The sequence below is a fragment of the Chiloscyllium punctatum genome, chromosome 26, assembly GCF_047496795.1.
Source record: "Chiloscyllium punctatum isolate Juve2018m chromosome 26, sChiPun1.3, whole genome shotgun sequence".
In the NCBI taxonomy this organism is placed as follows: Eukaryota; Metazoa; Chordata; class Chondrichthyes; order Orectolobiformes; family Hemiscylliidae; genus Chiloscyllium; species Chiloscyllium punctatum.
The window spans coordinates 21,593,321-21,607,399 of record NC_092764.1 but is presented as its reverse complement, the minus strand read 5'-3'; the positions used below and the strand labels follow the sequence as shown (position 1 = coordinate 21,607,399).

The 14,079-nt window shown below is 42.4% G+C and overlaps 1 protein-coding gene across 2 annotated transcripts in view; it reads left to right on the top strand.

Moving 5' to 3' along the window:
• LOC140496319 (hepatocyte nuclear factor 4-beta-like) overlaps positions 1-14,079 on the top strand; it is a 76,894-nt gene that overhangs the window by 24,581 nt on the left and 38,234 nt on the right. For both annotated transcript variants that reach the window (XM_072595928.1, XM_072595929.1), the window contains exon 2: positions 8,041-8,215. In XM_072595928.1, coding sequence (XP_072452029.1) covers positions 8,041-8,215 — 175 coding nt within the window. The remainder of the gene's footprint in view (positions 1-8,040; positions 8,216-14,079) is intronic.

The following is a 14,079-nucleotide window of genomic DNA, read 5'->3' as shown; positions in this document are numbered from 1 at the left end:
AACCATGCTGACTATCCTTGATCACATCATTCTTATCCAGATGTGCATAAATCCTATCCCTTACAATTCTCTCTAAGACTTTGCCCACAACAGAAGTGAGACTCACTGGCCTATAGTTACTAGGATTATCCCTACTCCCCTTCTTGAACAAGGGAACAACTTGGTGAAGGAGCAGCACTCTGAAAGCTAGTGCTTTCAAATAAACCTGTTGGACTATAACCTGGTGTTGTGTGATTTTTAACTCAATTATATTACTATGTGATTTTATTTTTGATGAGGTAAGGAATTATTTGGCATTGAGAAGGAAGAATAGGTAAGACTTATGTCACTCTGATACAGTGTATTGCAAATGTATTTTCAAATGCCTCAAGCATAACAATAAATTTTGAACTTAAAAAAACTAATTCAAATAATTGGTTGCTGATCCTCACCCATTATGTATTTTCCAATCCTAGAACACAGTCAAAATTTAGTGCTACAAACAATGATATGTAATCTCTAATGGTTCATAATCATTATTATTGGAATTAGAGAACGCAATTTAACATTTGTGGAACATTCCTCTTTTAACCGGCTTCCCAATTTTATTGCTAAGTTTCTGAATGTAGAAAAATGATTGAAACTAATGAAGGAAATCGAAATATACTGTGAGAAATGAGAGATATATTATTGTATGGAAATAAATGTGAGGATGGAGCTGCATAAATGTAACACAAAATGTTTTAAATAATGAAGTGCTTAAGTGAATTGTTAGGACTATTTCCTACAATGCATTAGCAAGGTTAACAGTGCAGCTGGTGCTATGTTACTAGCAGTTTTGTATATATGCAACATGTTGAATATGTTACATTCTGGAGGTGCTATTCAAATAAGATAGTGGATCTGCACTGTCTGTCCTTTCAAGTGTGTCTGCCTGTAAAAAATCCCCTTGAACTTATTTTTCTGAAGAGTTAGGGAGCATTCCCCATAGCCTGCCCAATATTCATTTCAGATAAACAAACTGATCATTTGGTAGCTGTATCTGTGATCTGTGTGTAAATTGGCTACCAAGATTCTAAGATTCCAACAATGACTATACTTTAAATGATCGTTATGTCTGTATAGTGTTTGTGATTGTGAACATTGCCGTGTAAAGCCAAATCCTCTCAACTTTACCCTCAAATAGAAACAGTAATTTACAATGGGCAAACAGTTTTTTTGTCAGTGGGACTTTATCGAAAGTGTTGAAGTCGAGTATGAGACCTTCTTCTCATGAATAGCATATGGGCTGACAGTGGGTGAGGTTCCTTGTCCTGGGAGACACTTGGAAAATGCAGTTTCCATGCCAACTGTTCTGAATTAGTGTAGAATTTTAAGATACAGCTGTATTTGGGCTTGTTTTCGTGTGTTAATCACAGAGATTAGTATCTTCCTGTCACTAAACAATGTAAGCATTGGCGAGAAAGTTGGGAAAACTGAGTGCAATGGCCAGTCAGGAGTCTCCCAATGTGAGAGGAAAGAGATCCATTTTCCAACCATGTGTTGAATGGCACAATGGAATTTTCACTTGTGAGAGGCAAGGGGCCTATTTGCATGTATTAACCTCTCATTATTCACTAAAATTCCTTATTAATGTACAGCATTCCATTCTCCCAACTCCCCCCCGAGACAGAAACAAAATGGCCAATTTCCAATGTGACAGTCAGAGCAGTTTCTTGGTGACACCAGCTCGTTGCTTGATCACCTATACCCCTATCTGAGACAGCAGTCACCAACTACTCACCCACTGTCAGCACATATTCTATTCATGTCACCAACATACCCAGCATGCAATCCCATCCATAGACATTGGCATCTGACATCTACAAGCATCATGCCAACTTCATGGCACATCGCTGATCTACTTGCAACATGGTCCTGCACTTCAATGTTCCATTTTGGAGTGTGCCAGCATGTTTCATTGGAATACTGCCTCCAGAACGCACAGGGACAGGCACTGAGTTCATTAATATGACCAGGCTGCATCTCAAGACTGGTCGTTCGCTCTCTTAGCACTCACTCACTTTGTGTTCACAGCTTGTATGCTCAGAGCTCCCCTGCTTTGCCTTGCCTTTTGCTCTTTGATCCATGAACCAGATATTAGTGACTGAATCGTGTCTTTCTGTTTTGCATAGAAACAAAGCCAGGCAGGCTGTCATGGTTATCTGCAGTCACCAGTCAATGGGTGAACACACTGCTATATTACAAGGTGATATGTCAATCGCACCGCTCCACCATGGTCTAGCAGCATATAGGGCAAACAAACTACATGTGCATCAACCCACTGATGCCAGTCTCAAAATCTATGGCAAGTAGACTTCTGTCAAATCAAAGGCTTTGGTCAGGGGCTCCTGGCACAGTAAATAAAGGGCAGCCTCTGCTATCAGTCCAGAGGCTTGGACACTGTCAGCTGGCCACTTGGGATAGTCGTGATCAGGGGTCCTTATCACCACAGACCACACAGCCCGTCCTGCAGGTTGAATGCAAACAAACTGGGGAGCCACGGTCAATCAGTCAAGGAGCTGCATGCTAGCAGCCAGGGGTCTGGTCAGTCATCAGTCCAGGTTGTCTGTCAAAATCGGTTAGGGGTGTGGGTGGAACATAGGTAAAAACAATGACTGCAGATGCTGGAAACCAGATTTTGGATTAGTGGTGCTGGAAGAGCACAGCAGTTCAGGCAGCATCTGAGGACCAGCAAAATCGACTTTTGCCCGAAATGTCGATTTTGCTGCTCCTCAGATGCTGCCTGAACTGCTGTGCTCTTCCAGCACCACTAATCCAAAGTGTGGGTGGAACATGGCCACTCCTGGTGAAGAGCTCAATGAATGTCATCAGGGACCATTGGTGCGATGGGGAAGTCGAGAGAGTCAGTTGTGAGGACAGAAGGCAGCATGCTGGAATGCAGAGGTTACAATAATTGTGAAGGGACATCTCAATAAATAAGATGGGTGATGTTAGCACATCGGAGGAGATGGGAAACAGTGGATAAGGTGTGTGATTGACAATCACAGAAATGGGAAATGATTGGTTGGCTCAATGAAGAGTGCAAGAAAGCATGCCAAGAGCAGTGTCTAAAAATAAGGTGTTATTCTGGTGAAGCAACCAAACAGGACTAGGCATGTGCCAAAAGCAGAAGCAGAAAGACAGAGTTAATTAATTAATAATGGATAATAGAGTCATAGAGATGTACAGCACAGAAACAGACTCGGAACACTTCAATCCCAGGGCATCAATGTGGACTTCAACAGTTTCCTCATTTCCCCTTCCCCCACCTCACCCTAGTTCCAAACTTCCAGCTCAGCACTCTCCCCATGACTTGTCCGGACTTGTCCTACCTGCCTATCTCCTTTTCCACCTATCCACTCCACCCTCTCCTCCCTGACCTATCACCTTCATCCCCTCCCCCACTCACCTATTGTACTCTATGCTACTTTCTCCCCACCCCCACCCTCCTGTAGCTTATCTCTTCACGCTTCAGGCTCTCTGCCTTTATTCCTGATGAAGGGCTTTTGCCCGAAACATTGATTTCGCTGCTGCTTGGATGCTGCCTGAACTGCTGTGCTCTTCCAGCACCACTAATCCAGCATCTGGTTTCCAGTATCTGCAGTTATTGTTTTTACCTCATTTAGGACAGAGATGAGGAGAAACTTCTTCACCCAGAGAGTGGTGGCTGTGTGGAATGCTCTGCCCCAGAGGGCAGTGGAGGCCCAGTCTCTAGATTCATTTAAGAAAGAGTTGGATAGAGCTCTCAAGGATAGTGGAATCAAGGGTTATGGAGATAAGGCAGGAACAGGATACTGATTAAGGATGATCAGCCATGATCATAATGAATGGTGGTGCAGGCTCGAAGGGCAGAATGGCCTACTCCTGCACCGATTGTCTATTGTCTATTAACTCAGCCGTGCCGACCAGCTATCCTAAACTAATCAAGTCCCATTTGCCAGCACTTGGCCCATATCTCTCTAAATCCTTCCTATTCATATTCATCCAGATGCCTTTTAAATGTTGTAGCCTCCATTGAAGCTTTGTGGACCAACCACATTTGGTCATGATTGGTAGTGGGCAATTAAGCAATCTACTGGAGAGGCAGTCTCCACAAATATCCCATATGAATTATGGGGAAGGCCAGCACATCAGAGTAAAAGGTAAGGCTGAAGCATTCACAGCAATCATCACGCAGAAGTGCTATGTGAATAATCCAATTCAGCCTCTCCCAGAGGATCCCAAGATCACAAATGTCAGTCTTCTGTCAATATGATTCTCTCCACATTATATGAAAACATGGCTGGAGGCACTGGATACTGCAAAGGCTGACAGCCATGACAATATTCCAGCAACAGTACTGAAGACACATGTTCCATACTCACCATGTCCCCATGTTCCAGAATAGTTACAACACTAAAAACTGCTTGACAATGTGAAAAATTGCAAAACATTGAGGGTTACTGATATGACCAGTACACAAAAAGCAGGGCAAATCCAACACGGCTGATTATCACCCCATCATTCTCCTCTCACTCATAAGTAAGGTGATAGGGAGGTTCCATCAACAGTGCTATCAAACAGCACCTGCTTAGCATAACCTGCTTAGTGATACCCTGTTTGGGTTCCACCATGGCCACTCAGCTCCTGACCTCATTCCAGCCTTGGTTCAAACATGGACAAAAGAACTGAATTCTAGAAGGGAGGTTAGAATGACCAATCTTGACATTAAGGCCAAATTTCACTGAGTGTGGTACCAAGGAATCCTGGCAAAACTGGAATCAATGGGTATCAGGAGGAAATCTTTGCTTGTTGGAGTTACTGGATATACTCAAGTAGTAGTCAAATTATTTTGACTATTTTTTAAGGTGAAATTTATGGGGTCAACTATCACATGGATACTACCTTTGCGGGGCTGAAATTCATGCCCGTCAAAATTCATACGGTATCATTACCAGAAGCCCAACTGATCTGTAAACAAAAAGAAAACAAAAACAAATTACGGCCATTCTGAAAACCCGGAGCGGACTCAAACAGCCAGTGGACTGGAAGACCGGGAGCAGAGCGGAATAACTGACAGACTGGATAAAAGCAAATGACTGCGGATGCTGAAATCTGAAACCAAAAGAGAAAATACTGGAAAATCTCAGCAGGTCTGGCAGCATCGTAAGGAGAGAAAAGAGCTGACGTTTCTAGTCTAACTGACCCTTTGTCAAAGCCCTTTGACAGCTTTGACAAAGGTCAGTTAGACTCAAAATGTCAGCTCTTTTCTCTCTTTACAGATGCTGCCAGACCTGCTGAGATTTTCCAGCATCTTGTCTTTTGGTAACTGACAGACTGGAAAGCTGGAGTGGGATGTGATGGTCGGCACACTGATTCATAAACGTTGATCTGTTGTTAACTGTGAAGGAATAGGGTCAACTCTTACATGAAGTATATGGAAAATTCCAGATTATTTGGACACAAATATGGAGTCAACTTTTACATGAGATCGACTATTACTTGAGTAAATACTGTACAGGTATACACTAGCTGGACGTCAGTCACCTCATTTATGTTCTTTATTCATTCATGGAATGTAGGTGACCCTGGCTAGGTCAGCATTTATTGTTTGTCCCTAAATACTCTTGAGAAGGTGATGGTGAGCTGTCTTCTTGAACCACTGCAGTCAATGTCCTGTGGGTTAATTCACAGTGCCCTTAGGGAAGAAATTCCAAGATTTTGAACAAATGGTAGTGGAGGAAGTTGACATATTTCCTAGTTAGGATGGTTTTGAGGGGAATTTGAAAGTGGCGATGTTCTCATGTATCTGCTTCCCTCGTCCTTTTAAATGGAAGTGTTCTTGGGTTTGGAAGATGTGTCTGAGGATCTGTGGTGAATTTCTGCAGTGAATCTTGTAGATAGTACACACTGCTGCTACTGAGTGTCAGTGGGGGATAGAGTGCATGCTAGTGGATGTTGTGCCATCAAGTAGATTGCTTTGTCCTGGACGATATCAAGCTATTTCAGTGTTGTTGGTGCTGCACTCTTTCAGGCAAGTGGGGAGTATTGCATCAGCTCCTAATTTGTTCCCTGTAGATGGTGGACCGGCTTTGGGGAATCAGGAGGTGAGTTACTCAAAGCAGTGCCCTCTAGCCTCTGAACTGCTTTTGTAGCCATTGTGTTTATGTGGCTGGTCCAGTTGAGTTTCTGGTCAATAATGACCCCCAGGATGATGAAGTGGATGATTCAGTGATGGTAACACCATTGAATGTCAAGGGGTGGTGGTTAGGTTGTCTCTTATTGGAGATGGTCATTCCCTGTCATTTATGTGGCACATATGTTACTTGCCACATGTTACACTGCAGAAAGATCCTTGGGCAGCACCATCTAAACCAATGACCACAATTATCTAGCAGTTCAAAGGAAGCAGATACATGGGAATGTCTGCCAGTTCCCCTCCCAGTCACTCACCATCCAGACTTGGAAGTATATTGCCATTCCTCCAGTATTTAAAAATGTGTTGCTGGAAAAGCGCAGCAGGTCAGGCAGCATCAAAGGAGCAGGAGAATCGACGTTTTGGGCATAAGCCCTTCTTCAGGAATTCTCCTGCTCCTTTGACCTGCTGCGCTTTTCCAGCAACACATTTTTAAGCTCTGATCTCCAGCATCTGCAGTCCTCACTTTCTCCTAGTTTCATTCCTCTAGTATTGCTGGGTCAAAATCCTGGAATCCCCTTCCTAAGGGCATTGTGGACTACCCATGGTGCATGAACTTCAGTGATTTAAGAAAACTCACAATGCCTTTCGCAAGGGCAACTAGCAATGGGAAATAAATGCTGGCACGGTGACATGCACATCCCCTGAATAAAAATACAGATCTGTTAGGAGCAGCAGTGGCATCCAGCAGATTCTGAACAGCCACTACATGAAGAGATAAGGGATGTCCTGTGAGAGTGTCACAGTTTCTGGAGTGGGACACTGTAGGGGTTGGTGGCCACCTTATCCCAGTAACCACTAAGGTAACAGTTCCACGCATCCTTTATGTAACTGGTTGGTTTGAGTTGATACCTAGTTTGACCAGATGTGAGTTGTGATCTCTCCTTGACTGTAATTGTGGATCCTCAAAAGACAATATCCGTATCTCTGCTAGTGAGAACTTGTAGGCTGTGTCTTTTTTATTTGCTTTCTTTTGTGTTGCTGAATAAAAATGAATGTCTTGAACAATTTGAATCATTTCCAGTATGTGAAGTCCCTACATTTTAACCCTGTCTAAGCCAAGGCTACATTTTTCCCAATGCTCAGGGTTGTCCAAATTTTTCTCAAGATTTTCTCAAGATGTTAGACTACACTGAGCACTGGGAAAAGTGCAGTCTTGTCTCAGACAGGGTTATAAATGGGATGGGACTAAGGATAGGGAAACTGTGTGGCTTTGTTCTTAAACAGCAATAGATGTTAGAATCTGCACTTGTAAGTTCAATAAATTATCAGCTGTGTCATCTATGCTCCCTGCGAAGTGTTGGTTTGTAGTTTCTTTTCCACTATATGCCCAATGAAAGGATTTGCAGATTGTCAATGCTGGATAGGGTACACAGCTGGGTTTTAAACATGGTGTCAGTGCCAAGGATCCCAGTTTATTCCAGCAATGCCAAGTGCTTCTGCCTTTGGTTAGTGAGACACTGCGATGACCAAGGTGCCATTGGGTGTTGTGCATAAGCTAATGAAGCAAGTTTGGGAAGGTTGCACAAAGAACCTTGCCAGGCCTTACGAACAGAAACCTAACATGAAACTCACCAAAATTCGCTGATTTGGCCATGCTAAATTGCTCATAGTATTCAGAGATGTGGAGTTTAGGTGCATTAGTCAGGGTAAATGTAGGGGTCTGGGTGGGATACTCTTCAGAGGGTCAATGTGGACTTGTTGGGCTGAAAGACCTGTTTCCACACTGTTTGGATCTAAGTCTTGTTGGGTGCTCCCTTTCATTGGCAAAGGATAAGTCTTTGAGCAGGTAATGAGTATTGAAATTCTAATGCCTGTACTGCATTTTCTTTTTTGCTTCACAGAGACTATTCCATCAGACGTGAGTAATATTAATGTGTTGATGAACAATGGTATCAATGCCATGTGCTCAATCTGTGGTGACCGTGCAACAGGGAAACACTACGGTGCATCCAGCTGTGATGGATGCAAAGGCTTCTTCAGGAGAAGTGTCCGAAAAAATCATGTCTACACATGCAGGTGGGCTTCACGTTAGACTTTGAGAGATCTGAGACATGATTAAGATAGAATGTAGAACATAGAATAGCTGAACTTTTATCCTACCCTAAGATCAGGCTAACCTACATACTCTTCATTGTACTATCTTCCATGTGCGTATCTACAAGTTGCTTAAATGTGTCTAATGTATCTACTTTATGATCACTGCTGACAGTACATTCCATGCACCCACCACTCTCTGTGTGAAGAACCCACCTCTGATATCTCCCCTAAACCTTCCTCCAATCACCTTAAAATTATACCCCCTCGTAATATCCATTTCCGCCTTGGGAAAAAATCTCTGGCTATCGACTCTATCTATTCCTCTCATCATCTTGTACACCTCTATCAAGCCACCTCTCATCCTGCTTCACTCCAATGAGAAAAGCCCTAGCTCCTCAACCTTTCTTCATAAGACATGCCTTCCAGTCCAGGCAGCATCCTGGTAAATCTCCTCTGCACCCTCTCTAAAGCTTCCACATCCTTCCTATAATGAGGCAACCTGAACTGAATACAATATTCCAAGTGTGGTCTAACCATGGCTCTATAGAGCTGTAGCATAACCTCACAGCTCTTAAACTCAATCCCCCTGTTAATGAAAACCAACACATCACACACCTTCTTGACAACCCTATCAAGTTGGGTCGCAACTTTGCGAGATCTATGGACACGCACCCCAAGATCCCTCTGTTCCTCCACACTGCCAAAAAGGAACAGAGGGATCTTGGGGTCCATGACCATGATGGACCAATGCTTAAGCTTGACAGTTCGATGAAGGAGTTGAGCATGTGCTTACTTGGTATAAAAGAATACATCGCATGAATAAGATAAATTCAGGATAATATTGCAACATAAGGGCACTCAGATTATTATCTTAAAATCAATAAGGCCAGATAAATTTAAATTAACTTAAATCAGATCATATATATTAAAAAAAACTTACTCAAAGGGCTCCTAAATAGTTGAAGGAGCTTATCCACCAGGGTCCCAGGTTCGATTCCAGCCTTGGGCGACTGTCTGTGTGGAGTTTGCACATTCTCCCTGTGTCTGCATGGGTTTCCTTCGGATGTTCCAGTTTCCTACCACAGGCCAAAGATGTGCAGGCCAGGTGAATTGGCGATGCTAAATTGTCCATAGTGTTAGGTGTATTAGAGGGAAATGGGTCTGGATGGGTTACTCTTCAGAGGGTCGGTTAGGCCGAAGGGGCTGTTTCCACACTGTAGGGAATCTAATCTAATCAATCATAAAGTAGTGCAGGGAATGATAAAGTAGCAATTAGATGCGAGATTGGGTGATGTTCGAATGGAAGGTTCCGAGATTGTGGATAGATGCAAAACTGAATGATGCAGTACTGGAGGAACACCAGTCTTCAACACTAGTGTGGAGGCATCAATTTAATCAGCTGAAGCACCATTACTTTTCTGCCTGAAAGAGAATGATTTGCGCAAATGGTTGTTCCTGAAATGTCTTTTGCACTATGTTCATAACAGATCACGTCATGCTTATGCAAAATTTCCCAGAAAATACAATCTGTTTTCCATACCTTCCCTTTTCATTGAAATAAATAGTAAAAAATAATACTTCAAATGAAAGTCACACATGCACAAGAGAGACCTTAGTTGAGTAACATTGCAATCCTGTGGTACACTGATTTGGAAAAATGCCATTCTAGATTAATATGAATGGAATATATGAAAGGCAGAAAAGAATGTCTTTCACTGAGTTGATGGTCCTTCAGGCACACTTATCTCGGTGTGCATCCTGGTGAACAGACCTCAGAGCACACAAACCTCAACAAAAACCATTGCATCTCTCTCCAAACTTCCTTTGTAAAGGCACATTCCAGAAGGAGATGTTACATAACAAATAATGTAACCCGTCTATGATTTCTACATTTTAAGCCAACTTCTGTTGGGACCCTAGTCCCGAGGTCACTGAATCACCAGCATTATTGTTATGGTGGCTGGGTATTAGTTGTTTGGAGGTAGAATTTTGAATATCAAATCAAGCCCCTTGCCTGGCCCTCACAAGGCTTTCAAGCTTGGGAGAGGGAGGAAAGAATTGAGGCCAAAGAGCCAACAAAGTTAAATCTGTAATCACAGCCTTGGAGGAGAGGACTACAACATTAACACATTTCAACAAAAACACGTTTTTTTTGCATAAATGCTACAAGCACAAGAAATGTATTTGGCAGTAAAACTAGTGAGCTTTTCACAACTCAAAACACACAACGCCCCACTCTGCCTGTAGAGTTCCTATATACTTTTTTAATATTCAACAACAACTTGTCTTTATGCAGTATTTTAAACATGATCAAATATTGCAAATTGCTTTACAGAATTGGTACAAAAAAGAATTTAACACTGATACATGTAATGAAATGTTAGGTCGTGTGGTCAAAAGCGTTCTCAGAGAGATAGGTTTTAAGGACAGTCTTAAAGGAGGGAAAAGGAGAAAAGGGAGAGTTTAAGGATGGGATTCTAGAACTTAGAGCTTATCAACAACTGAATTCGTAGCCATTAATGGGGCAGAGATTAAAATCAGCTTTGCTAAAGGAGGTAGAATTGGAGGAGCATTAATATCTGAGAGTTGTGGGGCTGCAAGGGTTGAAACAGAGAGTCATGCATTGGGAGTTCCCCTGTAACCCAGTCCTGCTGACCTCCTTTGGAATGTCTGAGTAGAGCCGCAGATGTAAGCTTCCTGGCCTTGCATTGCTAGTGCAATCTGTTAGAACAGATAGAGCACATACAACCATACAGACTAGGATCAGCAGTAGCCCATTCAGCCCCTCTAGCCTGCCCTTCCTTTCAATAAAATCATGGTTGTTCTGTTGGTGATCTCAACTCTACATTCCTGCCAATCCCTGAACTATACCACTTCAGCTAAACTAACCTGTTCAAGGTGGAAGGGAGGAGTTTGTGAGCCTAAGGTTTTCTGGAGAGTTTTAATACCCCTGGGAGGTAGTGTCATGTTGGAAATGTCACTAGACTAGTAATCCAGAATCCGAAGCTAAGGTTCTGATCCCTTTATGGCAGAGATTTGAAGTGAGTAAATATCTGGAATTAATACTGGCCAAATGATGAGAGTCAATTTTTGTTTAAAACCCATCTGGATTTATGAAAGGAAATCTGCCATCCTTACCTGTCTGGCCTACATGTAACTCCAGACACACAATAATTTGGTTCATACTTAGCTGTCCTCTGGGCAACTCGGGATGGGTATTAAATGTTGGCCTGGCCAGCAACATCTGCATCCTGGAAATGAATAAAACTAAACTTTCTATAGCCATAAATTATAAGTTAAATCATATCAACACCTGGGCTCTGATATTGCCGCAGCTAGCTGGATGTGTGAAATGGAAAATCTGGCATTGTTTACGGAATCCAGCAGCAGGCTCAGGATGTGGATATAGTGCCAGATTTAATACCAGATCCTCGTTCATGTTTTCTTCCCAGCTTGATGTGGGATTTTGCAACCTTGAAAGCAGAGGATAGACGCGGGGAATAGACAGGAATTAGCAAACGGTAGACCGGGACTTGCACCAACCTTGGGGGTGAAGGGTCTGAATGAAAGTCAAGATTGGGTGTGTGGGGGCCAAGATACTCACTGAGGTGCAAGGGAAACACACTTTTAAAAAGCGCGTTACCTTCCGGAGGCGATAACGCCTTTTTATTCCCAGCTAGATTTCCCAAAGCTTGAAAACCTAGTCAGCAGCAATTAAATTTAAATTAGGCTTCAAGATACAATGTAGCCAAACAGGAGGCTGGAAAAACTCAGCAAGCCAGGCAACATCAGGAGGTGGAGAAGTCAATGTTTCAAGTGTCACCTTGGATTCCAGCATCTGCAGACTTTTGTCTAAAGATACAATGTGGCAGAGGGATTAAAGTGTCCTTTCTTTCTAATATGGAGCATTTATCAGGCAGGGTACTCATTGCATTGAAACTGACTTCAGGCATTGGTTTAGGGATTAAGCTTCTTGCATTTAAACACTGAACTACACAACTTGACTTTCTGCTGCCCATTGAAGGCAGGATAATATTGAGGCCCAGGGTACTGAGGAACAAAGCCTAACTCAATCTCCCATGGATACTGAAAGCTCAAAAAAGTGGTCCACACACCTTATGAAGCTGTGCAGCTCCATTGAACTTTTTTTTAACTGTTTATTGAGGGAACCATCAAGGTGTTGAGCATACAGACATTTTTCCCAGTCAAGGTTACATTGCAGCAGGCTCAAGATTGGAAATCAAGACAAATTATCTCAATCTGTTCTCTTCAAAAGTTTATATTTCAGGGAAATTTGGATTTAGTAAGACGTACAAAAGGACATTTGCTCAACTGGAACCAACCTTCCATGAATCTGACCAAGATAATCAGCACTCAGACACAAAGAAGCATCAGAACTCAAATCATTGCTCCTACATAGTATTCATAAGTGCTGTATTCTCCCATTTGCAAATCAAGGATATTCTCTCAAAGTACAACCCATCTTAGAACATAGAACAATACAGTGCAGAACAGGCCCTTGGGCCCTCGATGTTGTGCCAACCTGTGAACTACTCGCAGCTTGTCCCTCTACACTATCCCATTATCATCCATGTGCTTATTCAAATATTGTTTAAATCTCTCTAATGAGGCTGAGTCTTATTCCATGACAACACATCAGCTCCCTTCACACCTTCATAACTTAATCTTTTTAAATTTTTTGCTCTCTGGACCTGAACGTTGCTGCAATGTTAGCATTTATTGTCCACTCCTTGTTGCCCTGAATTCTTTGTAGTTGCAGCTTGATATAACTCAGAGGCTTGCTAGGCCATTTCAGAGGATAGCTTAGAATCAATGACATTGTTGAGTGACTGGAGTCACACATAGGGATAGGCCAGATAAAACAAAGATAGCGGATTACCTTCTCTAACAGACATTCCCTAACCAATTATAATAACAATTGACAACTTCATAGTCATTTTACAGGTACCATTTTTCATTTTTCACATTTCTTTGAAATGGAATTCAAATTCAGAAACTGCCACGATGAGCTTTGAATTCATGTTTCATGGGTTACAGCAAGAACAATATAGCACGATCATCAAGACCAGATCTTTAGTTAAATCTTTAACCGGCAGTGTTCTCTATAAAAACACAATGCATTGGCTCTATATACCTTCAACACCCACATCCATTGCATTAACAATGGAAATCAATTCATTTCTTCACTGGTACAGTATTGTAGAACGTAATATAGAATGTTACAGACCAGTACAGGCCCTTTGACCCTCAATGTTGCACTGACCTGTGAAACCAATCTAAAGCTCAGCCAACCTACACAATTCCATTGTCATCCATATGCCTAACCAATGACCATTTAAATGCCCTTAATGTTGGCAAGTCCACTACTGTTGCAGACAGGGCATTGCACGCCCTTACTACTCTGAGTAAAGAACCTACCCCTGATATCTGACCTATATCAATCATCCCTCAATTTAAAGCTATCTCCCCTCATGCTAGCCATCACTATCTGAGGAAAAAGGTTCTCACTGTCCACCCTATCTAATCCTCTGATCACCTTGTACATCACTATTATGTCACTTTTTAATCTTCTTCTCTGGAATGAAAACAGCCTCAAATCTCTTAGTCTTTCCTCATAAGACTTTCCCTCCATACCAGGCAATATCCTGGTAAATCTCCTCTGTACCCTTCTTAAAGCTTCCACATCCTTCCTATAATGCGGTGACCAGAACTGTATGCAATACTCCAAATGTGGCCTCACTAGAGATTAGTACAGCTGCAACAGGACCTCCTGGCTCCAAAACTCAATCCCTCTACCAATAAAAGCTAACATACCAGATGCC